The 26,690-nt window shown below is 44.8% G+C and overlaps 2 protein-coding genes across 6 annotated transcripts in view; both read right to left on the bottom strand.

The window, feature by feature from the left end:
• Nucleotides 1–780: 780 nt before the first annotated feature.
• On the bottom strand, nucleotides 781–20,684 carry slc8b1 (solute carrier family 8 member B1). 3 transcript variants are annotated; one of them, XM_088618268.1, is made up of 16 exons: nucleotides 20,324–20,681; nucleotides 19,527–19,817; nucleotides 17,418–17,570; nucleotides 17,261–17,313; nucleotides 13,454–13,511; nucleotides 12,742–12,847; nucleotides 11,288–11,455; nucleotides 10,393–10,506; nucleotides 9,442–9,504; nucleotides 8,645–8,778; nucleotides 8,202–8,343; nucleotides 7,481–7,602; nucleotides 6,987–7,140; nucleotides 6,437–6,517; nucleotides 5,338–5,402; nucleotides 781–4,756 (listed from the first exon to the last, which is right to left on the bottom strand). In XM_088618268.1, exons 2-16 carry the CDS (start codon nucleotides 19,737–19,739, stop codon nucleotides 4,559–4,561), a joined length of 1,824 nt encoding a protein of 607 aa, XP_088474394.1. In that variant the 5' UTR covers nucleotides 19,740–19,817; nucleotides 20,324–20,681; the 3' UTR covers nucleotides 781–4,558. The 3 variants fall into 3 exon arrangements, 2 of the variants coding, with proteins under 2 accessions (XP_088474394.1, XP_088474395.1); XR_015929815.1 differs by having other exon boundaries at nucleotides 4,673–4,756; nucleotides 5,338–5,670; nucleotides 6,308–6,517; nucleotides 20,324–20,684; XM_088618269.1 differs by lacking the exons at nucleotides 17,261–17,313; nucleotides 17,418–17,570; nucleotides 20,324–20,681 and having other exon boundaries at nucleotides 19,527–19,785.
• Nucleotides 20,685–22,215: 1,531 nt separating this feature from the next.
• LOC148641827 (acyl-CoA dehydrogenase family member 11) overlaps nucleotides 22,216–26,690 on the bottom strand; it is a 15,034-nt gene continuing 10,559 nt past the window's right edge. For all 3 annotated transcript variants that reach the window (XM_088618797.1, XM_088618796.1, XM_088618798.1), the window contains exons 13-15: nucleotides 25,960–26,131; nucleotides 24,337–24,403; nucleotides 22,216–23,789 (exon numbers count right to left, since the gene is read on the bottom strand). In XM_088618797.1, the coding sequence (XP_088474923.1) occupies nucleotides 23,660–23,789; nucleotides 24,337–24,403; nucleotides 25,960–26,131 (369 nt within the window). In that variant the 3' untranslated portion in view covers nucleotides 22,216–23,659. The remainder of the gene's footprint in view (nucleotides 23,790–24,336; nucleotides 24,404–25,959; nucleotides 26,132–26,690) is intronic.

The raw sequence follows: 26,690 nt of genomic DNA, 5'->3' as shown, positions 1-26,690 counted from the left end.
TTACCAGATCTATACTCTGTTGCTTAAAAACTGGGCCTTTCAGACTGTGTCAGTCGTAATACCAGGGCACAACCAGCTCCTCCTGTTTGATTCATATTTATGTCAAGTAAAGCCTCACTGAACAGGCATGAAAGGACTGGTATTTGAGTTGAGGCTCTGAAAACAGTGAAACTGCCACCTTTTCATTTCTTGTCTAATTAATTCCCTACTTACTGTACCAGGGGAGCAAAGTGTGCAGCTGCTGGTGCTTTTTAGTATGAATAAGTGCACAACAAATTAGGGACAAAATATAGGTCTGAGCTCCTAGTTACTGAATTAAAGTTAGAGATATTGTACTCAGTAGAAGACAAAGCTATAACAAAATAACTGGTGTGTGACTGTAGTTGGCACAGTGCCCTCTGGGAGTCCAGAGTGGAAACTGGTACTTCTAATAGACATGTTCCTCTAGCTTCCCTTTTTCAAAGGAGAGGTTTCTGCACAGCATTGTTTGTGTACGGTCTTCTGGCTCTGGTTTCAGGAGCCAGAACTTGACTTTCTGTTCAGAAACTAACAGTTCTCCCTTTCAGCAAACCACTTCATTTGTAACCATCTTCTTTGTCCTAAGTAAATTGTAAATTTTTACTTGGGAGGGAAAATGTAATTGTATCTCGAATAACCTGTATTCCAGTTTCTCTTCCTTGCTTAAACTACATGTAATAACTCAATGAAAGGCTCTGAACAATGCTCTAGATCATACTAGGAATATATTATTCTGAAGAGACAAATAAAATATTTATAATGTATATTTTAAGGTTTTATTTAATTCACATTTTGTGCAAAACATTTAAAATGCCAAATTTCAATTGATTGAAAACAGCAATTAACTCAATCAAATCAATACAAGGACCTTAATCCCAATCAACTGCTTCAAACAAACCCAAGTCGGGGTTATCAAATAGTTCCACACAGTTCTAAATCCCGTGCTGCAGATGAACAGTAAGTATAGCTACAGTATACCTGTTCAGCTCCTGAGAGTACAAAAAGGTAAAAACCAAATTAGGCATGTGAATCTGGTAACAAAATCAAGCAGTAGAAAAGTGTGCAATGTTACATCCTTTAAAAAACACAGAAATATGTATTTCATTACTTACAATCTACATGGGGCAGCAGGGAAAAACACAGGTCCAAAAAGGAACTGAACAGGATCAGAACTAGTATTAACAAGTGCAAAGAATGGCTGGATTAAATATCTTGGAATGGCAAAATGCACTAATTTCATTAGAGATGCACGGTCCAAGTATTTATTCAGATTTTTGGTTTATTTTGTGTTGAAAGAATGCTGATTAACACTTAAAATAAGAAAAAGAAAGATGATTCACTCTGTGAAGGGTTAAGGATTCGCAGCAGAATGTTTTCAGAATTCATTGTTCTACCTCATGAACAGAATGTAGAAAAAAGGCAGTAACTCTTTGGAACAACCGTCGCCTACTGTACACCCAGTGACCTAAATACTGTTCTAGTACACAATAACACGAAGAGTTCTAGAATAAGTTCCACATACTCAATTCTGAACTCTGCCCTGTTAAGATAATCTGAATAATGACTTCATGTAGCTCTGGTATTCACGTCATCTCTCCTAGAATAAAAGCATTTAAAACAAATCAAAAGGCATTAACCCTGTGAAGAAATGGTCAAACTTTCAATTCTGATCTCTTAGCTTGATCAAAACAGATAGCCACAGTATATCAATTAAAAAAAATAAAACTACATCAATGTTTTAAAATTTAAGTTTCATTGCGCAACTCATTTTTGTAAAAAAAAATATATAATTTTTTGTCCAGGCATGTGTCTTCTCATCTTATTTTTAATTCACCCCTGCTTGGGGGAAATTAAACTCCTTTTTCCCCCATCAAACAAAACGTGTGTGAGTTCAGAGGAATGTCGCCCAGCACGTTCAGACCACACCATGCAACTTAAAACTTGGCTTTCGTTTCCAGCTGGACTCCAGAAAGGAGTGAGTTAAGCCAGCTAGGCCAGTCGAGCTGCTAGGAAGAACAGCAAAAAGAAGACAAAAGTGAACTGGCTTTATACACAATGTGCAAGGACAGAATATGAATCTCCATCTAATGGAGAAACCACCAAAGAAAGAGTAACTAAAGGCATGGAAGGGAGGCATAGTAAGAAAGCCTTCACATGCAGCCTGGTGACTGCTTATATCCCGACAGGCTGAGGGCTTTTTCAAGCACACAGTCCATGACTTAGCTTTGTGACAGGAAGTCACAGAGCAGTAGCTCAGCTGATACAGACCCCTACCTTATTAAAATAAGAAACCTTGACAGAAGGTTTTCTGTACCAATGACAACACCAAAAGTCCGCCAGCATCTTCCTCTTTAACAGCACGAGACGACACTCCAAACCAGAGGGTTTTAGATAAGGATGCATGGATTTAAGAAAAGTGATGTTCCTACACAACACCACAGTAAAACGCACAGTGGGTATAACAGTGTGCCTTACTATACATGAATCGATACTATAAGCTGAAGTCCTACTGAGCGCAAAGAAAAATCCACCACAAACGCACCCAAGACGAACGTGTGTGAGCAGAGGCCAGCCTTTTCCAGCATCTTTACCACTCTTCATACAAGAAGCAATGAGTACAGCCACACAGGAAGACCACAGCACTGAACAAACGTGTGGTGTAGCTACTGTAGACGTCAGCACTATTCCACTAAACAAATACAGCCTTTTACCCTGTACACGTACTCAATATATCTGCACCCTCATTCACTCCAAATACTGAATGCAGTGTTACAAATGTTTGCTGTGGTTTACCCTACTGAAAACACTGCCAAGCAAATAAAAGGCATGGTAGAAAATGGCACCCACCAGTAAAAAGTAAAGCAAATGAAAGTAAGGAAACTGGCCAAAGCACTGTGCTTACTGCAGTATGCTTCCACATGGGTTTGATGAGCATTTCTGTAAAGCAAATGGTTCTTTTGTAACACCTTGTCTAATTCACATTGATTTTGTAAGCCGTGTGGTTGTGCCAGTTGCAGGTTTAGAGGCACTTTCTGCTTGTTTCTCAGCCAGCCCACACAACTCGCTCCTACCCTTCTGCTCTGCGATCGCTCTGTCGAGGTGTTCTAACTCTGGGCAACTTCTCTCAAAGGCTTTGTGCCCGAGTCTGCAGCTCAAGTAGAAAAGTATTCACGCCCCTGCGTTCTGTACAGGCTCCTCAGAACCTCTGCAACACAGACGAATCCAACGTGCACTGCACTGTCAACAGAAAAGAGATCAGAAGTGCTGAAGTAGCTCTGATCATCACCAAGTCCAACTCACACTCAGTCTCAGATGGACCGTGAAGGAAGACAGCCAGGAAAACCCACACATGTACAAAAGCTCTCAGTCACCATTAAATTCAACATGCCATTTTTATAAAATGAACGCCTTCATGCAAAAACAAAACTTCTAACATTTTCTTCTAATTGTAATGTAGGGGTATTTCTTCATATCAAGACACATTTAGATATTTTAGAGACTCATATATTCACATTATCTGAGCTGCTGTAGTATGTGAATCTTTAGTATTGGTGCCAAGTTAGACGTGACTGAATGTTTGGTCTGTGGCTGGTGTTAAAGAAATTGGCACCTGAAATACAGAAACCAAAATGAGGGAAGTCCATAAAGTGTTCCCCAAATTACGTTCCAGTCTAGTTTATGTAACTGGTAACTCCATCCAAAAAGGATTTCCAGCTCTACAGCCTGACAGAATAGTGAAGCTCAGAAAGCAAGACTTGAGGCAAATGGTTTTAACAGCACCTGAACATCATGTGACAACTGCAATATACCGCACAGAGCTGGCTGAATGTTCTGAGAAAATGCTCAACTGCAGTAATGAATTCATTTTCGCCCTGGAGTTCGCTCAGGGCCAGTGTTAATGCAACACAATCGAGACAGTGCCGTACAGAGTTGGATCCACAGATAAAAGGCACTGAGCTGTAACAATGGACGAAGACACTACAAACACCTAATTGAGTTTTGACTGTAGTCATAACCGTGAATAAATTTTATTCAAAATAACTAAAAGCAGCTTTCTAAGGCTCTCAGTACTCACACATGACCCAGTGCAAAAATTCTGGCTCACCATTAATTCTGCAAGATGAGTCATCAATTACCGCTGTAAGCTATCAGAAGAGCCCTTAACGGTGGTACAGGCCCAAAACAGATGGAGGCCTGAAGTGTGACAATTCATTTGTCAGAGAAAAACAGAGTGTCCATGACTGTAGTGCGTTTAAAACTCAGACCTCCACGCCAACAAATAAAGGGGTAAAATCAAATAATTTAATACAACCTCAAACTTAATATACTTATAAACTTATAAACTTAATATAATTAGACTAAAAACACAATAGTGTGTCATTTGCCTCACCTACAACAAGGCGTCTCACCTTTGAACAAAGGCACAGTTTCCAGATGAACAGAGCAAGGTTTGTTCTCCAGACTGCTGCAGTTCATGAAGACGGGGGCGCCCAGAGTCTTTCTGCTGGGAAGACGGGGTCCGACACTGGCGGCGAGCGGGTCAGGCGCCGCCCAGGCGGATCTCCCCGAACTCCGTGAGCAGGGCCACCAGCAGGAAGGCCACGTAGAAGAGCAGCAGGAAGACGCCGTAGACGCGGCTCAGGTGGAAGCACTGCAGCGGGACCAGGATGAAGGAACACGCCAGGCTGAGGCCCAGCGCCCCGGCCAGCTCCCATCCCAGCAGCCCCTCTGCCTCCAGCTGCCAATCGAACACAGGGGGACAGGCGTCAGGGACTCACACCCACCGTGAGAGCGCCACCTGCCTCCCGCAGGGCTGTCTGCACCACACTATGGACAGGATACAGGACCGCGGGTCTGTGGTTCTGAGTATTGCGCCCGCTGCTTGTCAGGATGGGCTCTGGCTCCCCTGAGACCCCAAACTGGATGTTGGAAAACAGATGGATGTTTTGCAACACAGTTGAAAGTTTTAATGGGTAGTGCTATCCTATTCTTGCTTTGATTAATTCATATCCATTTTATACATGAAAACTACTTCTACTTAAACTACTACCTGCTGCCATTTAGGTATAAAGGAAGAGCAGCAGGTAAAATGATTCATCTGAACTAACTCCGGAGGGGTTAGCAAAGTTTCCAACAGAAACCCCTTTTTTCTGCTGGATTTTGTTTTATTTTGGTGGATAAGCTGGTCAGCAGACCATTTAAAGTTCAAATGGAAACAACAGGTGAACCTTTAAGGAAACGGATTTGAGCAGTGTCGGTAGAACAATGCAGTTCCATCCTCAGCCTGGACTGAATGGAAGAGCAGGGTCTCTCTCCTACCTTGACAGGTTGATGATTGTGAAGCATCTGGACCAGACAGCCCAGTCCCACTCCAAACAGCATGTCTGAGAGAAGCTGGTTAAAGGTTCACGCCAAAGAGAAAGTTCTCCACACAGCCTTGACCAGCCGGCGGAGATGGGCCATCTAACCATCATGGGAAAACCTCTTCTTCTGGGTAAGGCAAGGCAACCGGGAGCCCCTCCAGGAGGAACAGTGCGCATGGAAAGGCTCCGTCCTGGGAAAGGTACCAGTTCATCAGGCATACTGGACTATTTACAGACACCAAGTGACTTAAGTGGAGTGTCTTGGGAAGTCAGGAGGAAACTGGAACACCTGAGGAAAACGGGGTGAACATGCTTACTCCCCACAGACCCAGAAACATGCCTTTTCAATTCTATTTCTAAATCTCTCCTGCACACATTTTTTTTTATTTTCCAGCATCATACTTCTTCACAGGGCTGAATGAAGTTGCATGAAATATCGTTACACCAGGAGCAGGACTATTCTGCTCTGCTCACACACCCCACTCACTTGGATGTTGGGGAGAGGGCAGTACCGATCTCCAGAATTCACCTGGCAGGAGTCTAGATGTTTCACTGCTGCCTCATCCCACACTAATGCATTCTGTAGTGGAGAACTCAAGAGCCGAGATCTTTGCAGTTTAAGTGCTTTCAATGGCTGGCATCCAGTAAATCCCCCCATCGTGCAGGAGATCAGTCTACACTCAAGTCACTTTGCAGGTTGGAGCGGATGACAGTTCCCACGTCATTAAGCAGACAAATTCCCTGTGTGCCCTTGGGTTGGGAGAACGCTTCTTTGCGGTTGTATTCGCAACATTGCTGGTACCCATGGGTACGGGCTGGGTGGACCATAGAAATGAGCACTTTGCTCAGGGATACAACAACACTGTCGCAGCAGGAACCTGAACCTGCACCTGCAGCCTAATCGTTACCATCAGAGTCAGCCTTACTAAAAACCCCGTGACTGTGGTCGGTGCTGCTATCACTTCCCTGCTCTGCTGTCAAGCCCAGACCCAGGGGAGGGTGACCCGGGAGGAGGTGATGGCCAGGGAGCAGCACGAGTGCGGATGAAAGGATACTGAAGATGATCCCTCCGAAGCAGGCAGAGATGGCCATGCGCGGGTACCCCTGGTGTGCTATGGTGATGTCCGAGAAGCAATCTGTGGAAGCAGATGGACACCATCATCACCGCCTTACCCCACCTCCCACACCCTCTGCACGTCTAACACCAGTTTCTCCAATTTACTCTCATTTCTGGAATAATCGCCACACTGTCCTGCCCCTTCGCCTCCTGCTGACACCAGAGGCCCACTCACTGGCTGGCTGCCATGTTTCTCACCAAAGGTAACCCCACAGGACAGACTGGACACAGGACTACATACCCAACTGATTACTGGCTTGAAGGAAGAAAGTAACTCAGCACTGCTGGCAGGTTATGAGAAGTTTTATTTTAAATGAAGCAGCTTATAAACTGTATACTCTTGCGTCTGTGTTGGATTCATATCAACCACTTATGTTCCAATCTCAGCCTGGTTTTTATGAGTCACAGAGAAATGAATGGACATGTGTAAAGCTAAATGCAACCAAATTCATTCCCAGTCTTGGAAGGTGGGAGAGGGCGTTAGGTACCTCCGATGCTGTTGCCCCAGGCCAGCAGGGTCAGGCCGAGGACTGTGTTGCTGAGGTTAAAGATCACGCCCACGGCGCGCAGCAGGCTGACCACTTCAGTAGCCGCAGCGTTGATCCACATGGCACTGACCACGAATCCCAGCAGGGAGAAAAGCTGCAGGCACAAGGAGCAAAGATCAGCCCCCTTCCGCCAGCCTCTCATTCCAGGCGTGCGGTGTAGGGATGTATGGATCAGGACGTCTGGAATCACAGCCAGTTATTCTTCTTTCACACTGCGGTGAGCATCAGTATTCGCAGTTTTCATTAGGTTGGTTAAGTGTGACTGGGGTTGGAAGACGAGCAGAAAATGCGAAGCCCTCTGGGGGCAGACTGGCACGGATTCAGCCTCAGCTAGGGAAGACACTCCGAGCTGTCATGGCCGGATTCGATCTACTGCTCTGGGAATGGGCCCGATTTTACTCCTGCCGCCCGGCAGCACGTGGAGGCGCCCTTACGAAGTGGTATCTGGGGGGCTGCTGGTTGGACGTGGTGCAGAAGACGATGGCAGCGAGGAAGAGGCCGACGAGCAGGACCAGCGCCCACACGGGAAACTCTCCCTCAATGTAGTGCAGGCCGTCTGCAAGGCAACACGCACCACAGGGTCAACACAGCCAGGGGCAGCAGACAGACACCACAGGCGCACCCCTGCTGCTTCTGTCAAGCAGCCAGCTGGGCCAGCCCACACGCACACAGCTGGGAGGTGTCAAACCACACAGATCCCTTCACACAACTTTATATTTAGACATCTAGAACCGATGACTCTCACGTCACAGAAACTATAAATGTACATCCAAAAACATTCAACGAAGCAGGCACAAACACCAGCCACTTTCCTTACACCAAAGGCCCCAAAGAAAACACTAAGCTATGCGACTGTCTATCCCACCAGCACTTATCCTTTCTGAAAGAAATGGGCAACCTCACATTTTAGTGTGGCCGCTTCAACTGTGGTGGGGACATGCGGCACAAACGCTTAAACACAGTGCTGACAGAACACAGCGGTATATACTTCTGTACAGGGGCCCCAGCAAAACTGCTGAGTGCTAGAGGACAGGGGAAAATCAACAGGAGGACACACTGGCCCATGAAGTGTAGCCTGACTGAGTCAGAGAGAGCGCTGTGCGGGGGCGGTGATGGAGAAGGGGAGGACGGACAGAGCCAAGAAAGCGAACTGACATTCTCCCGACTTGAAGGTGAGCACGCAAACCAGCGGCCCCGTGACGAGGTGGAGGCAGTTCAGAGGCCGCTTCCAGTCGCGGTCTTCTTTGTCGGGGTCCACCACTGGCACGGTGAGCAGCAGCAGCACCTCTAGCGGCACCTAGTGGAGAGGAGGAGGAAGTACAGCAGGTGGAGAGACCAATTACAAAGGAAGTTTCAAATGGCACATTTAAAACCGCATCAGCACTCAACAGGAAGCCAGTATCAAAGACCTGTAAATCACGAAAACCATACAGCCTTCATGTTCCTTGAGTCAGGTGCGTTCAAAACTAAGACATAACCTTTCTAGACTTTGCAAAATCTCAGGATATTCAAAAGTGAAGAAAACAGAATCGGGAAACGTGAAGGATGTCTATGTCGATTCTGTAAGGTCTCGGCATGGCCAGCGACCCCCGGCCTACCTTGAACACTTTGGCCGCTCTCCAGTACCACCTCTTCCTCCTCCACTTGCGGCTGTCCACTGGGTTGAGGGAGGAGAGCAGGATGTCACTCGTGGACTCGATGTAGGGGAGGAGGAGGGGCTGGTACTCGTTCTCTGAAAAGACACAAAACGTACCTCAACACACACATGGCCCGCAGCATCACCCGCCTCACACTGGTGAAGACCGATACGATTCAAGAAGAATAAAATGTACGGAAACAGACAGTAAAACCCAGTGAGACACTATGGACTAACTGCCCATCCTTTCACCAACAGACAAAACCTTCACAAGTTTGTTTTCGGACAGGATGATACAGCTCTGACGAATAAAAAATCAGTATAGAACAAGGATGCACAAAGTGAGACAGTCTCACACAATAAGTTATCATCATGTAAATGGACACCTATGAAATCCAAATTCTCATCAACATCTGGTTTAAACTCACCAAGTGTCACCATTTCCCACGTTTTGAGAAAAGATTTTACACCAACATTGTCTAGAAGCAACTATAGCTGGAATAAATGTAATATTAACGCTGTTGATATTAAGCTCGGTTTCTCAAAGCCTTACAATTACATGGACCTTTATCTAAAACAATTATAGATGTTGATTAACTTTCAATATTGTGGTTTTCTCCTGTCGTCAGGAGAAAATTAAAGACCCAGATGTGCACAAACATTCCTGCCTTTGAAGACTGAAAGCACATGGGGTCCGGGACAGTCACAGACAGCATGGGAGCCCAGGCCTCCTGGCAGCAGGAATCATGGTTAACGTACCACAGTCCTGGATGTTCTGATTGAGAAAGTTGGGAATCTCTTCATCGGAATCAGACACCAGATCTGTCAAGGCCGAGACAAACCGTTAGTGGTCAATGTACGTCCGCACTGAAGGCTGTTTTATTGCAATGCTGCAAAATGTCAGGATGCATCAAGCTAGTTAGCCTCCCATTTTGATGGGAGCTGGCACAAACTGGATAAAGAGGAGGAAATCTTCTCTCATGGACAACAACAGGACACCTCAGATGGCTCGAACCTCCAGCCATGTCTGCTATGTCCTGCATGTGTACCCTGCCTTCCTGTTCAGCCACCTGCAGCAGGTCTGTCTCCACATGAACTCCCCCTCACGGCCCCATGGGATGGTTACTGATCCTCATGCTACATGTCTTTTCACGATACAGTTGTTTGGACAGGCTAACCAGCTTTAGAAAGACTCATGCAATTATTAGGATATCTAAAAATGACATTAAAAAGATGGCTGATTAAGAAAATTCATTTCATTTTAGACATGGTCTTTCTTATGGTGAAAGTGGTTCAATTCTGTTTTTTTTTTAAATCAGAGAACATCCACCAATATAAAGAAGCCACTAGAAATAAACCAGATTAAAATACACTTTATACACTTTATTTATGCCATTTAGGGACGGTTAAGAGCTAAAGATTGAGATAATTTTTCTCAATGGGAATGGAAGTCTGTGCAGATCTGGGAACACCAGGCGGAAAATGTTCTCTCACAAAAAGAAAAAACTGACTGATTAAAATTAAAGAGATAACCACGGATTTTTAAGTTCTATACATTACAAATCAACTTTGAGTAAAATGCTTTTACTCTAATTAAAACTCTATTGCATGATCTTTTGCATGACCCTGCCTTGAACCTTCATGCGCTGAATCTCTAGGAAGCGGACTCTGCCAAGACGGACCTCTGGGCCTGTGCCTCCTCAGCCTCACCTGGTCCAGGGGTGCCATTCTGCAGAGGGCCGTTCAGGCGCTGTTTCTGCCGGTTGTAGATGTAAGCACTGACGATGACCGTGAAGACGTACACCAGATACAAGCTCAGGTAACCTGGAGGAGGACACAACCCAGCATGGCAAACTAAAACCTTACTGAGAAACACCACAGTCTTGTCCTATTTTCCTAAAATAGTCAAGAAGGGTACAGTAACCTATGAAAATAAAGATCTCGCTTCCATAGGATATCCAACAGCAGCAAGTAGAACATCTGACACAACATACTGTAACTGCATGTCAGTTGCAACCAACCAACTTCTATGGTGTTAAAATTGGGACTATAAGCATATGGTACCACCAAAGTCAAAGTAAGCATAATATATAAAAGTTATACAATGATTTACATTTCCCTTTGGGATTTACACATTTATAATTCATTTAATACTTTTATGGGTGGCATGATGGCACAGTGGCTAGCGTTGTGCCTCTCAACTCTGGGTTTAATTTCTGGACCCGGGGTACGGTCTGTGTGGAGTTTGTCTGTTCTCCCGTGTCTCTACGCGTTTCCTCCTGGTGCTCCAGTTTCCTCCCACAGTCCAGAGACATGCTGGCTGGTTAACTGGCTTCTGGGAATATGGGCCCTGGTTTGACAGTGTCTGTGTGTGTGTGTGTGTGTGTGTGTGTGTGTGTGTGTGTGTGTGTGTGTGTGTCCTGCCATGGACTGCCATTTCGTTCAGGGTCTTGTGCCCATTGCTTGGATAAAGCAGTTAGAAGACTGAAGGACGGACGAACCTCCTTCTCCCACAGGCAAAGGACAGATCAGTAAACCTTCACAACAGCCACCGTCCCCAGCCTCACGCCCCAGCCTTGCTGCTCTCCCAGCAGGGCAAGCTCACCCAGCGACTCTCCCAGGGAGATTCTGCCCCGGAAGAGGATGAGGAAGGTCCAGAAGACGGCCACCATGTAGAAGACCACATCGCGCAGGAAGGGCCGGGAAGCCACGGTGAAGGGCTTGACCAGCGCCACACTGCCGGCCACCACAGTGGTCACGAAGATCCCAGCACCTGGGGGGGCGGAGCGCACATCAGCCAAGAGACACACCCACTACACGGCTGTCTGCTCTAATCACTGGTGTCTGATCCTGACCGCAGGCTGGACACTGAGCAAAGCACGCCGAGTCCGTGCTGTGGAACGGAACCAAAACCCCAGCTTCCATCTGAGTCAAGAGTCTGCTTCTATTGAGGAGGTGGAAGATGGAATTACCCTGCTGACACTTTCAGAATCTCTTCAAGTTTATTAACTTTATTTTTCTTTCTTCACCTTCCTCGTCTTCTCGCAGGCAAGAGGCTCAGGGACTATTGCAGAGTGACAGATCGGTATCGGGTGTGAATCTAGACGGCCTCACACCAGTTCACTGGAGCCGGTCAGAAAAAGGCGATTTGGGGCAATTTCAGTATGTTTGTTCGAAATAAACTGCGTCACGTTATGAAAACGAGTTTCCAGCCCTAGGAAAGAAACAGGGGACCAGCATCCCAGTCCTACCCTGGAAAGCAACCTCGTGTGTAAGAGGAAGACCCCTGGGAAGCCACACTCTCAGGCTTGATCCACTTCTTTTACTAACTGTGGGTACTGTGACTTTTTACTCTCCGCTAACTGTTCCTGGAACTAACGTTTACACTTTCAGATGGCTGAAGAAGTGAGCACAGCACAATCTTTTTCTGAATACAAATTCATTTAATGTCTTTTCCTGTTATTTCCCCGATATCATACTTCACATCCTGTTCTTAATCCTGCTTGTAGTGTCCCATTATCTCTTCTACTTGAACTGTTATTGCTCGTCTCAACTTCCTTCTCAGACCACCCCTTGGCTTGTGACGGCCTCTGAGCCTGCTTGTTATTTTGACAGCTTCTTCGGAATTTTCCCTTTGGCTACGAGCTGCGTTTCGCCATGTTTCCTGGATCTGACCCTCGCCTGCCTGACCACAGACTTGGAGTGCGTTGGCTTCCCAAATTCCACGTCTTCCTGAATGCACAGCTGCCGCTCCCCTGTGTGCACACAGTACTGCATAGCTTCACCCGTCTGCATGCAGCGCTGGGCGTGGCCCTAGTCAGCGCACTGCTGTGCAGTTTTTCCCCATCGCATCTGCCTCCTGCCCAGCACCTGGGTCAATGCAATGAAAACAGACTGCTGCTCGTACTCTCTGCAGCAGCGGTATACTACAGAAAGCCAGTATAATAAAATCAGAAAGCAGAAAAAGTAGGGACAAGCATGCAGAAAAATTTAAATAGGAAAATGCCAAGGACATGAATCCTTCCCACTTGAGAGTGTAAAATCCCCCTCAAATCTCACCAAAGAGAGCCCCGATAGCCAGGCCTGCAGTCCGAGGATGGGTGAAAGCAGCCACTGCACTGAACACATCTGGAGCACCATTTCCAAATGCAAGGAAGGTCACACCCTGCATGGAAACAGGTCAAGGACAGAACCAAGATGCACATGAAACCCAACACTCCCACCTGTCTGGCTTGCACAAGGACAATCAGTGCCAAACTGAGCACTGTAATTCACTGGCAGGGAAGCAGTATTAGTGTGGCACCATACATGCAGTTCACACTCATGTTGATGTAGAAAGAGAATCCATTGCCCTTGACTCTGCAATATGAAGTCAGCACTAGTGTACAGCAGGAAATTATTCAAGCAGTACTATGTTTGTAACTTCCTCTCATATTAAAAAGTGATGTTTGCAACGAAAAGGCACCTTTATTATAAACTCAAGAAGTGTTAATGATAAAAACTCATTATTTTTCAATAAAGATCTTCAGCTACAATTTTTTCCAGACACTTTTAGAAAAGTGAGAGGCAACACTGGTGGTCTAAAGGTGTCTAAATATGACTAGTGACTGAATTAAGGCAGTTTTGAAAATAAATGACATTAGAAATAGGAATCATGTTTTATAAGCCCACATGACAGTTAGCATAACAGTTGTTTCCACAGCTAGTGTAACAGAAGTATACCAAGTGCGAGATGAGTCAGTGCAGGGCCCAGTGAACAGGAAAAGGATACAGCCACGTTGTGGGTCAGTCTGAGGCTGGTGGAGATAGCAGACAGGTTTGGACAGAAACTGCAGAAAGAAACGGAGACAAAGCCATCGTTAAACAGGAGAGTCAAACAACTGCGCCTGTCTAGGTAGGAACAGAGTTGTTCTGAAGCTGTAGATGTGCAAGGCAGCCCTGCTTTCCAAACACATGACAGCGAGCACACGAGTCATTAAGAAAAGGAGGCAGCGCTTAGTCACCAAAAACCATATCAGATTCACAAGGCATGAAAAAAGTCAGCAAGGGAAAACCACATACTCAAAGACACAGTGACAATCACAAACCAAGTAGCGCAGCTAACCTTTGAGTTATTTTTGAACTGTACGGAGAAACACTTCGATAAAGGTTTAACAATGATACACGAAACTGTAGACTTTTTTTAGTAAGGGCTTTTCAATGAAGTCATACAAGCTTTCAGACTAAAAAGTGAGCTTGTTTTACTCATTGGATACATGTTTCTTTTACACAGATCGGCACGTAGGCATCAAGGTGAGCATGGTGGCACAGTGGCTACCCTTGCTGCCTTACAGAGCTCGGGCCCTGGGGTGCTGCTATCTTCTCCCCGTGTTCTCCTGTCTGTGTCTGTGTGCCCTGTGAATGACTGGCGTCCCATCCAGGGTGGACCCACAGCTCACAAGTCTAGGCTCCAGCTCCCCCACAACCCTGAACTGGATGAAGCAGCTTGAAAATGGTTTAGCCATCCATCTAAATGGCCTTAACTGCACTTTAGGTGTACTGTTGAGCAGAACAAGAGTAGCAGAACAAGAACGGGGTTCACATTGCAGCAGGATGCTGCTGTAGAACGTCATTCAATTTGCTCCAACAAAATGCTTGGCTGTAGAAACTGGTCTGCAGGTTGTCTTTGTAAATGAGAACTCTTCTCATTTGACTTACAGTACAGCAGATATCTAAAGTAGCCACCCCCCCTTGGACTTCAATTTATTCTGAAATCATGTGAAGCACCCTAACTGCACACAGGTGGACTCCATTCAATAAACTGCGTTGCTTCTAAAGACATTTGGTTGCACCAGAGCCTCCTTAGGTGTGTCATAGTAAAAGGAGGTGAATACTCATGCAATCAATTATTTTCTGTTTCATATTTATAATTAATTTAGGAGGATCTGTAGATCTTTGAGCGTTTTCTGGCAATCAATGGCAAAAATCCCAGTGAAATACATTATGGTTCGATAATTAACACAATATAATGTAAAAAAGTCCAAGGGAGGGTGAATATTTTTGATAGCCACTGTACCAGACACAATAAAGGAATACAACAAACACGCCAACATCACAAACTGCACAAAGGAAAGAATTTGTCATCTTCACTCCGAGAAGAAAAGAGTGGCACGAAGGTTCTTCAGCACACTGATCACTATTTTATATACCTCCAGGTGCCTTTTGGCACATTGGTTGTCAAAAATGGTGTTCAGCTAATTTTCTTTTACTTACTGCATCACAATTCAAAGGCCAAAAGGACAGTCGGGCCTTACAGCTATTTCCTGCATTTCACCAAAAAACAAAATACAGCCAAATTACAAAATACAGCAGAGTATCAGACCGCTGATTCAACAACCAAATGATATGCAGAGGCCTCAACTTCTGGGAAAGGAGCTTCCACTTCTGCTTTCAGGGCCATTAAAACAAAACTGTATTACCCAACGTGCTGTATGAAGACAGAAAAAGATTCATGGATTCAGGGTTCGGTATAGTGAGGTTGTAGCACTTATAACAGATCTATATTTAGATCTATATTGCATTTCTAGAAGTGACTTGGGGCTGTTTACTCCAGTATGGTGATGATGTGTACAGTATGTTACAAAATCTCCAAGATAACTGCTGCAGTGACGGGTTCTTGTCTAATGCTGCACCGTGGCTGTGGCAACACTGCGAGGGTGGTCTGACAACATCCCCTGGAATCTCCAGATAAGCATTGCCACAGAACACTGGACTGAACGGCAGCATTTGTGCTATGTTGCCACAATTGTGTTTGCCTAGCTGGGTCTTTGTGTACACAGCACTCCTTTAGAACTAGATCTTGAGCACATTGGGCAATAGTGCTAGCACATCTGTTGGGCTAACAGGTGCCTTGTTGCAGAATTCTTGCTTGAAATGCCAAACAGGATATGGATACTGCCTCACTGATTAAGTCTAAACACAATAGTTTAGAATTATCTAAAATTTTTAAATAAAAGACGGGGAAGGTTAAGCTGTAAGTTTGTTTAATGTTTAAATTAAACATACTATGCTGCAACCCAGTGTTTTGCAGAAATACTGTAGCTGGGCTCTGATCAATGTCCTTCAGTTTCATGTTAATGAGCAATGTATACAATTAAAAGAACATATCCTACTTCTAAAACAAGGTTCAGATTTATAACTCATAGCAGGCACATACACACATAAAAACGTCAAGTACGCAATATATTGACCGAAATCAACATTGCTAAAAACATTCTCCATCTGCCCGTTTCACTGAAGAACTCTAAGATGAGGAACAAAAGGTCACAATCCTCCTGTTGATGTTTCTGTAAGCTAATCTCAAAGCAATCACATGAGAAGCCAGATCCCTGCGCTTTACTGAGGGCAAAAAAACTCTGCAATTGTTGAAAGGAAGGACTAGCTGGGACTCCAACACTACCTGAGAGAATTGTAAAGGAGGATCTCAAAACTGGAACATGATGTTCAAAAAATTACAAACAGCCCCTAGTTCAGGGGTTCCCAAATCCAGTCCTGTAGGTTTTCATTACAACCTTATTTAACAATCAACGAAACTTATCTGAAGCAATTTAACAGCTTTTTCCAGCTCCACGATCACTACTGATTTAAAGACACCTGTAAAAACTGTGGGCTCCAGGACCTGATTGGGGAACCAGACTAGATTTATATGAAGACTCTTTGTGGGTAAAAGCACGGTAAGTCGCATTAATGCACACTTCCACAGAAGACCCATAACTAATCAACCTCCCCATCTGTTGCCGTCTCGCCATGCCGTGGCTCCGGGTTCGATTCTGGACCTGGGATGCTCTCTGTAGGGAGAACACGCATGTTCGCACATGTTTCTCCAGGTGCTCCGGCTTCCTCCCACAGTCCAAAACATACTGGGGAAAAACTGGCCCTGGTGTGAGTGTGTGTGTGTTTCTGTCTGTGTGTGCCCTGTGATGGACTGGTGTCCCACCCAGGACGTAGCATGCCTTGTGCCTGTTGCTTGCCAGGCCAGGCTCCTGCTCCCCCATGACCCTAAACTGGACAAAGTGGGTAGAAGATGGATGGATTTAAGAGCCCACAGATGTCCTTCCATATGTAGAGCAAGATCGACAGGAAGAGTAAGAACATGTAACACTGTACATAGATGTACAGAAAACGAATTAATCTGTAGTGCATATAGTACTGCAAAATCTGCAAACCTCCACCAATTTAACTTTGGAAGGTAGTGACAAATGTTTAAGTTACAGTATGCACAGGTTACATGAATGATGATGGCACACTGGTGCACAATTCCAGTACTTTGGGCAGGTTTTCTAGATCTCTTTAAAACCTCAACCTCTGAAGACCTCTGTGAAGTGTTATATTGTTCCAGTGAAGATAGCAGTTAGCTCAGGTGGGTCATTAAGAGCTGAGGCAGAATGAAACCTGCACAGACTGTGGCCTTTCAGGACTGGATCTGTGCAACAGATTGATCTTAAAATGTTTTTCATTGCACTTGTTTTACATGTATATTTAGAGCACAAGAAAGTGTGCAAGTTCTAGGGTTTCTCTGCAAGGTGAAATAGTGACTTACAATTTGGAAGCAGTGATTCCCAGGGCCATGAACAGAAACAACAGCCAGAAAACCTGCAGAAAAAGAGACGCACAATGACAATGTCCTCTCTCTCCCCTGTGACCTTCCAAAAGCCCCGACTGGGTCAGTAGAAGAACGAAGCAAGATGCACACTCACATCGAGCAGGATGGCGAGAGGCAAGAGCTGGGGTGGGAAATGGCAGAAGACCCCCTGCAGGTAGTCGATGAAGCCGTCGTCCTGGCTGCAGTCTGGGGTGCTCTGGACAAACGTGCATCGTCGCTCCACTGACTGATTCATCACAAGGCGACACTGCAGACACACGCAGAACAGGACGTGCCTTGAGTGACCAGCCTTACACTAACCCATCCCTGAGGTTAGAAGAAAATATTCAACCTTTGAGACATCACTCAAACTGCCCCTGCTAGTCCCATCAGAGGTTTTAAACTGCTAGTGTAAAAGATTCAAAATATTCCAAGGTGTGCTGTAACCCATCTTGTTCCCAAAGTGTCAAATTGTAAGTGTTGAGGGTTGCAAGTTGTTCCATTTCAACACATAACTGGATCACTTGCCTTTTTTCTCAGGTTATTCCACAGACGAGGCTTTTAAAAATTGCATTTAGGTAATTTAAGCAACCACACCTGTAAATCATTGTGAACTTACAGTTCTACATTCAAGAATCACACATGCCAAAGCTTATCAAATACATTGAATGGCTACGTTCCTCCATTTCCGTCACATCCTAACGGCTTCACCCAGCCCGGGGGATCCGGAGTCTAGTCTGGCAAGCAACGGGCACACGGCAGGGTACACCCTGGACAGGACACCAAGCCCCCAGGGCATCACCACTGGGGAGACACATGCAGACACGCACACACTCACGCCAGGGCCAGACTCCGACAGAATCTAATTAACCTGCCAGCACACGCAAAAGGAGAACATGCAAGCTCCACACAGACAGCACTCCAGGAACTGAACCCAGGGCCCCGGTACTATTGCTAACCACTGTGCCACTGATCCAGCCACAAACATATCTGGGCCGTGTTTCAGACGTTTGTCAGAGACACTATGATGGAAAATGTCACTGGTACTGTAAATAGGGTTTTGGCTGAAGAAACGGTATGCTTTCACCCTGTGTGACACTCTGGTGTTAAAACGCATCAACTACAGATAACCCCCGGGAACCAAAACACTGTGGGCAAGGGTAGGGCAAAGACCTCCCTCTTCTGTCACTGCGCAGTACAACTTCACTTCTAAACACGAGAGCGACTAAGATGTTCAGTCTTTCTATCTTTATCTTTGCGGTACTTTATTTAATCAGCTACTTCCTACAACTGGTATTTAAGGAAATGCAATGATTTAGGTCATGTACTATTGGACTTTTTGCTGTTCCTCTCTGCAACGAATTCTTACAAAATCAGGTTCTTCATAGCTTGTGTCAACACTCACTCCAGAAGCAGGTTTAGGCTGAAATTTCACTGAAATGCCTTGGTTGAGTAGACCAGGGATCTGCTGCCCTGTAGCACAGGCCTGCCTTTGGTTTTAAAGCTTGAAAACAGATTTTTCTCGTATTTATTCTACATGATCCCCTACTTAATGTTTTCCTAAAACTGTTACCAAGCGTGACTGTTGGAATGACCACTGCTGTCTCAGGAAAGTGAAAGGTTTCCACACAGCTGAAACAGAGGAAGTAAACTGGGGAAGTATTTTAGGTAAACATGCATTTAAGATTTTATTTCCAAAGGGCTTTTCAGGCTTGCGCAAGACTAAAAAGCTTCCTCTTCACACTTTCATAATCTCGACATTTTTTTTATATTTACACAGTAGTAACGCTGTTCCAACAGAAACATGGACAAATACTTGGAGCGAACATTAGAAAAGACGTAAATGACAGCAAAACATATTAAAATCGAAATCATGAAACCGCAGCCATAAAGGCTAACATTTTTAGTTTACAGTAACAACTTTAGTTTAAAGTAATAATCTCAGGGGAACACCTTCTTGATTTGGGATGAAACTGGGTGCACACAGTAAGCACTGTAGCGAATTAAAAGCGGTGCGACTAAGCACTAGTCGCTAATTAAAGTGATGGACCAACCCGTTAAAATATTTTTGTTTTTAAAAACGTGAAGCTTCCCCAATACCACACACTGGTTTATCAGTAGAAAACAAAAAGCCTTAAGCAAGCGCAAAATTAAGGAGACAAAGTTTTAGCTTCAAATGGGGAAAAAAAACTTCTCTTCACCGAGCTGAAGTCATATGACTTACCTCGTCTGCGGCTCCTTTCGGTCCTGCGGTAAGGCTGCGCTGCACTTGGAAGTTAGTCCCGGGTCTGGTGCCGTTTGTAAGGGAGCCATATGTGAACAGCTTCTGCACAGCCTCGGGCTCCAGAGACGCGCACAGCACAAGGGGCAGCGGGATGCCCCCCAAGACCAGCCCCAGGAGACCGGCTGAAGCCCACATCCCCGACTTCACGGGCATTGTTAACTGCTGTTTCCACGGTTCCCCACTTGTCTTACTGCGCTGTCATGTGCCCATCAAAGCGACACCGGTTATGTCCTGTAAAAAAACAAACACGTTCACGCTTACATACGGTATCTCAGAGTATTTCCCAGCCCGTCCGGGAGGCGGACGCACGCCAGAACAGCACCATCAGGGGAGTCTCATGGTACACGTCTCCTGTTCTGCACTTGTTTTTGAATTGGTTTTAAACCAGAAGCGCAAAACACACCAGGACTATTTGCTGATTTTCCTCTTCATGTAGAACCACAATTCTTAACCAGTAACATGTAAATAACCAATTCACTGCATGCGAAGGTCCCTCTAATGTTCTGAAATATACCAAACTACAACTAGCCTTTAATACGAGGTTAAACCATAATTTCTTCTGATCAGAATCATAATACTGTACCCATTATGTATTCGCTTTTGCAGTGACCTGTGATAAATGTTTAATCTCGTCGGTTGCGTAACAACCTCCTTCATCAAGGTTTCTAATAAACGTCGGTGCAACTTTGCACGTCCTTTTGCATTTTAGTAAGATAAGAAAACACCGACTGCCTTACCTTTCTGCCTGCTCCACAGCCTGACATTTGTGTCAACAGCCTCGGCTGTTTAGCTCACATAATCCGGTGATTAACTACTGTAGCTGGAGTAACTTCACTTCCTAAATAAGTCACGTTGACTGAGTGGCTTTTTAAAACCCTCCTTCTTAAAGGAGAAAAGGTCCTTCTGTGGCGGAGCCGCGGCCGCTGTCTGCCGGGAAGGAGGAGGGCAGTCAGTTTTCTCTGAAGAGGTTTGGACGTTGCGGAATAACAGCTCGACTGGGATGTTTGTGAGAGTACTGGGGCGGCGAGGCACAACGTATCAAGGGCTTCCGTCTGCAAAGCGATGGTCGAGTTTTTAAACTGCTTCCGACCGCGGAGCCTGTCGCTGGATGTGTACCTACTCTGTGCTCAGTTTGCAAAAGATCAGTAACTTACCTGTCAAGGTAATGTGTAACCAGCCCGAGTGGCTCCCTAACAATAGGCCGACATGCTTCAGCTGTACAGAACGTAGGAGCCATTGATTGTTTTTCTCAAGTCTTTATATGAGAATTTTATCACATTCAGTTGCCTTTTACAATCATAAAGTTAACAAGATAGGACTTGAATTAGATGCATTTACCTTGGAACCCTATCAGAGGGCTGGAGGAAAGGGCTTTGCCTTGTCGTGTGAATCATTGAGGCCAGTAAAGTAATTGCTGGGTCAGTGGGGACAGAAGAGAAAACACTGCCCCCCATTTTCTAACCACTTCTTCAGGTCAGGGTCGCAGGGTAGCTGGAGCTGCAGGTCAGGGTTCACCCTGGACAGGATACCAGTCCATCACAGGACAGGCACACAGATACACACACGCACACACCCTGGACAGGACACCAGTCCATCACAGGACAGGCACACAGATACACACACCCTGGACAGGAAGCCAGTCCATCACAGGGCAGGCACACAGATACATACACACACACACACCCTGGACAGGACACCAGTCCATCACAGGACAGGCACACAGATACATACACACGCACAGACCCTGGACAGGACACCAGTCCATCACAGGACAGGCACACAGATACACACACCCTGGACAGGAAGCCAGTCCATCACAGGGCAGGCACACAGATACATACACACACACACACACCCTGGACAGGACACCAGTCCATCACAGGACAGGCACACAGATACACACACTCACACACCCTGGACAGGACACCAGTCCATCACAGGACAGGCACACAGATACACACACTCACACACCCTGGACAGGATACCAGTCCATCACAGGGCAGGCACACAGATACACACACCCTGGACAGGACACCAGTCCATCACAGGACAGGCACACAGATACACACACCCTGGACAGGACACCAGTCCATCACAGGGCAGGCACACAGATATACACACTCACACACCCTGGACAGGACACCAGTCCATCACAGGACAGGCACACACACTCACACACCCTGGACAGGACACCAGTCCATCACAGGACAGGCACACAGATACACACACTCGCACACCCTGGACAGGACAGGCACACAGATACACACAGTCACACACCCTGGACAGGATGCCAGTCCATCACAATGATGTTTCATACCCTGCCATCTGAAGCACTTGGAAAATGCATCCTTTCTTTATAATGCACAACTGGTATAAAGTGCTGTATAAATTGAGATAAATAGCAATTTTCATGGTAGATTATCAAAATACAGAAAAAGTATTAAACAATCCTGTGGTGTTTTTAAAACTGTGAGGATGAGACCTTTGAATGTAAGATATAATACACCTAATTTGATATTCACCTGCAGTTTCACAGACACAAATTTCCATATTATACCTTATGCTAATTTAGGTAAACAAGTCTGGTAAGAGTCTCTTTTGAATCATTTGACAGAATCAAGGACAGATATTATAATTAATGTGTTTATTTTTAAACAAATCCTATATTTTATACCATACTCTATATACTTTATTACATATGTAGAACATTTATAGAATATTTCAAACTCAGGATAAGTATCATCATAATCAGATTTTAGTGTACTTTAGGCACAACCAATATGCTACTGTCCACTTAACCACCATTGCCAAACTTACAGCCTCATTTATAAAACTATCTGTGACGTGATTGCTAGATTACACCATAATTAGAATCTACTTTTTTGAATAGCCAATTATTAATCAACAAATGTGATGATTTTAATGTTTTTGTACTAGCACAGGAGATATTTAAACAGGTCCTCTGCTTTCTTTCTCATTCAGCCAGTGGCACAAAAAGACATGTGATGAAGGTCAAAGTTCAGCTGTCCTTGACAACACTGCAGAGCTCAAAGGTGCCCAGCAACACACAGGGGTCACTGCTGCACATCGAGCAGGTATTAGGAGTAATAATTGTTTGAGATTAACAACAGAAACAAATCTGATTTCAAAGTCCCTGTATTTTAAATTGTGGTAACAGTACAAAGCTTAGGAATGTTTTATAAATCTGGTTTAAAACAATAAATGTATAATCAATATAAAATATTGACTGAAGAACATTAATGTTCTGAGAATAAAAAGTAGCTGAGAACATTTTCTCAGCCATTTTACTACCAACTTTGCCTTCCAGATGCCCTTATTCAGGGAATTCTCTGTAATCAGTTCATCTTAAACTCTTTACTGACAAGAACAAGGCAAAATGACTGACAATCAAAAATTAGATGTTACCAGTCAGGCAATGACGAGCCAACAGTACTCATCTTGACCCTTGATTTCACTGAATCAGTTTATACTCTTTCCCCTCGGACATACAATAATACACTTAAGAGTGGTACAATAAAGGTCTCACCTACAGTAGGAATACACAAGGAAGCAAAAAGCTTTTTTCAAAGGTGTACATACTTCTGGTATGAACTCTCCAAGAATGATTAAAATGGAACTGAAGCACAAAGTATGAAGGAAATAAATTCCTAGAAGATCAGTGTTTATGCTGTTACTATAAAGGTCATTTTCTGCTTTTGAACTGCTCTCAAAACCTTACAGCTACGTAGCTGCTCTACTGATCTGACCTTCACTTACAGTACATAAGAAAGTCAGGATCAAATTGTTACTCCTATTTTGATATCCTATATGATTTTTTTCTTACCACACTCCAAATTACAGTGCTTTGATCATTCCTTCATAATATTACAAATATAGTTCCTTTCTGCATAAAAATAAATTTGCAAATCATCTGTGTAATACAAGGTTCCAATATGTTTTGTAAAACAAGATAATTACATTGAAAAGATCTCTGATAACTGGCAAGCAGATGACTGCAGCAGTAACTTGGAGAAGGTCAGCCTGGAGACTGGTAACACAAATGCAGACATGGATCACAGGGCACTGTGAGTGATAACGGGACTCCCATCATACACCAGGGCTGTGTCCATGGCAACTGCCTCCTGCTCATAGCAGCCATGCGTTTCCTTGGTAACCACAGGGCACAGGTCTTGCTCACACCATCTGCAGGGTGACCAAAAAATACCCATCATTTAAAAAATGTACATAGAGTCCCACAATATCAAAAAGAACACACAGAAAACCAGTATTATTGTTAAATATTCTACCAGTACTGATGGAATTCAATTCACAACTTGACCATTATCTGCTTCAGGCCCTACATGAGGCTCAAGGTAAAACTGCCGTGTTTCTGTGAGCTCCATTTTGTGGTTGGTTTTCTGTTCTACTTGTGTGAGTGGGACACCAAGTCTAATGGCCTTTAATATGGCAGGGTTTTTACCTCTCTGCTGAAGTCCCCTGAATAGAAAGGCTTTGCATGGAGTGCAGAATAAGCCTAAACTCTTGAGGGCTACAACAAAACCTGTTTGATTTAGATAGTATGATGCAGCTTCCTACAGTATGAATACTAAAGTAGTCTGTGCAATTGACAGGACTTGGCTGGGCATCTTCAACACGGGACAGTCAGGAGCTGAATTCAGCACAGCACAGCTGTCTTTCAACAATTTTCACACCGGGCCAGTAGCTCTTGAAAGTCTTGGAGGAGATGTACCTCAGTGCAGCATACAGGTCTGTTTTTGTGGCCCCCTCCCAGGCAGCATGGTCTACCAGCAGGGCACCTGAGGGAAGACAGCGGTGAGACATTAAACAGGCATTGTGACCCCTCTTTCACTCTGCCTTACTCAGCTTACTCACACTGCTGGGCAGGGACCCAACACAACACCATTCCTTCGAGCTGGGACACCCCGTTCCCTGCCCCCCCAGAAAATACTAGCAATACATAGCACGAACTGGCACATCCAGTTCATTTTTGGATCCCTGTTTTTCCTGTTATGCACACTCTCCAGTTATACTTCCTGATTGTCTCCCACAACACAGCACAATAAAACACTCTACATAACTTTCCAACACCATTTGCTTCTCCTCTCACCCTGCCCTGGCAAACCTTTTGATTAAGATTAAGATCACTTTATTAGCCATATACAATTTCTTGCATTAGGAATTCATCTTTCGCATACCCCAGCTTGCTCTCCATGAGACACACAGAGAGGGAGAGAAGCCTGGGGTCAGAGCGCAGGGTCAGCCATTGTACAGCGCCACTGGAGCAGTTGGGGTTAAGGGCCTTGCTCAGGGGCCCAACGGAGTAGGATTCCTTTGCCAGCCACGGGATTTGAACCAGCAACCTTCCTGCCACAGGCGCAGATCCTGAGCCACAGAGCCACTGCTCCACCACTTGAGCAGCAAGTAAAGCCTTTTCCTTTAAGCAGGGTTCCTCGCACCATTAATAAAGTTCTGCAGTGAGTGCAAGACGCTAAAGGAATCAATGTAAAGACATAATATCTGTGCTGTGTACATATTTAAGGAATAAATCATGTATTAGGTTTTGATTTCTAAGCATATGTTGAAAGTAGAGAATATTTTCATAGTGAAACACTGCCCTCTGCTGACAGGCAAGAAGTAGGGCTGCAACCCAGTCCAAACAGCATTAGAAAGGCTGTACTGAAGATGCGATTATTCAGTAAAAACAAAGTATCAGAATTAAGCTAATTTTATGCACAGTATACAAAACAATTTAAATACAATTATTGGAAGCAGGGTTACCACCTTATAGCTTGATCATCACAGAAACTAAGCAAAGCTGGGCATGGTTATTACTAGGTTAGGGCATTTTTAAGGAAAGTTTGCTGCCGTGAGTGGTGTTGATGGAACCTTTCGACCAGAATCACAAAACCAGTGCCGAAACATGGTCACCAGGGACAGTGTGCTGTTTGACTTTAAACCTATGTCCTGACTACATGTTTATTAAAGATCCTGTGGCGTCCAAACGTAGCGATGTTAACCTTTAACCAACTGCCCTGCCTACATTCCATTTTGGGCTTTTACAATATGAACTTCCTAAAGATCCCCATTACTTCAATTCGAGATGACCAATTTCTTACTTCTTTGCCTGAACTGCTATATAGTGGGGCTGCTGCTGCACAATGGCTACATGTTATCCAGCTGGGGACTACACTTCAGTGACGGATGAACCGGACCTCCTCCTGTCTGTGCAGTAATTTGGCTTCAAAGGTGCTGCACAAGTGCAAGGAATTACTATTAAGTGCTGGATTTCGGTATTTATAACTGGCAGGCGAGTAAAAGCTTGGATTTAATCCTAAAACCGGCGGATAAGTACCCATGTAGATGCGTGCCAGGCTGTATGCCAGGTCTCGGGCTGCAAGCTCCAGGAAGCGAGGGGAGAGCTGTGCCACTGTCCGTACCAACTGCCCCAGCCTGCCGAGGGCGCTGTCCACTGCCGTCACAGCTGGGCCTAGTTCCCGTTTTCCTGAGGCCGTGGCCAGTTTACTCTGGAATGCAGATGGCACGTACAAGGAAGAACAGTCAAGGCATGACTTAAGACAGTACTAGAGTGAAGCCTGAGCACTAAACCCTTAACCTCGTCCGACAACAAGGAACTGTGGAGAGCCCCTTGTGAACTATACCCTTTTTGATGTATGCTGTAGTTTAGTACTGTACACACTTCATTTGTTGCAATGAAAGGGAACAAATATAAATAAAGGAATACTTCTGAGGTCAGCTACCAACATACATCTGTCCAATATCTAAAGGCTTTATCCAATACAGGGTGACACACCCGAGGAAGGCTCCACAGCCGAAACGTTGTGTTCCCTTTCTTCTCTTTTCAGCATGGAATAAACCTTTACTTGTTCCTTACCAACATACATGTGTCCATTATCTAAAGGCTTTATCCTGGAGTGACACCACAGTTGCCATTAACAGCTATTCTTGTCTTTCTGTTTACAGCAGGACTAAAACACTTTGCCTGGAACCATATCAAGACAAAATTCCTGGCTATCATTGTGCAATTTCAAATTCTTTAAATTACTTTGAGTTAAAAGAAGCTGG

Source organism: Lepisosteus platostomus, chromosome 24 (assembly GCF_059453375.1).
Source record: "Lepisosteus platostomus isolate fLepPlt1 chromosome 24, fLepPlt1.hap1, whole genome shotgun sequence".
Classification (NCBI taxonomy): domain Eukaryota; kingdom Metazoa; phylum Chordata; class Actinopteri; order Semionotiformes; family Lepisosteidae; genus Lepisosteus; species Lepisosteus platostomus.
This window is presented reverse-complemented; position numbering and strand designations above follow the sequence as displayed.

Bases quoted from the DNA above. Each gene is read 5' to 3' on its own strand.
- slc8b1 (XM_088618268.1), bottom strand. From the start codon at position 19,739: ATGCCCGTGAAGTCGGGGATGTGGGCTTCAGCCGGTCTCCTGGGGCTG. The intron at 12,848-13,453 runs GTATCCTTTTCC...GTTTCCATGCAG, and splicing joins GACTGACCCACAACGTGGCT to GGTGTGACCTTCCTTGCATT. The intron at 7,141-7,480 runs GTAAGGGCGCCT...TTGTGCCTGCAG, and splicing joins AGCCCCCCAGATACCACTTC to CTTTTCTCCCTGCTGGGATT.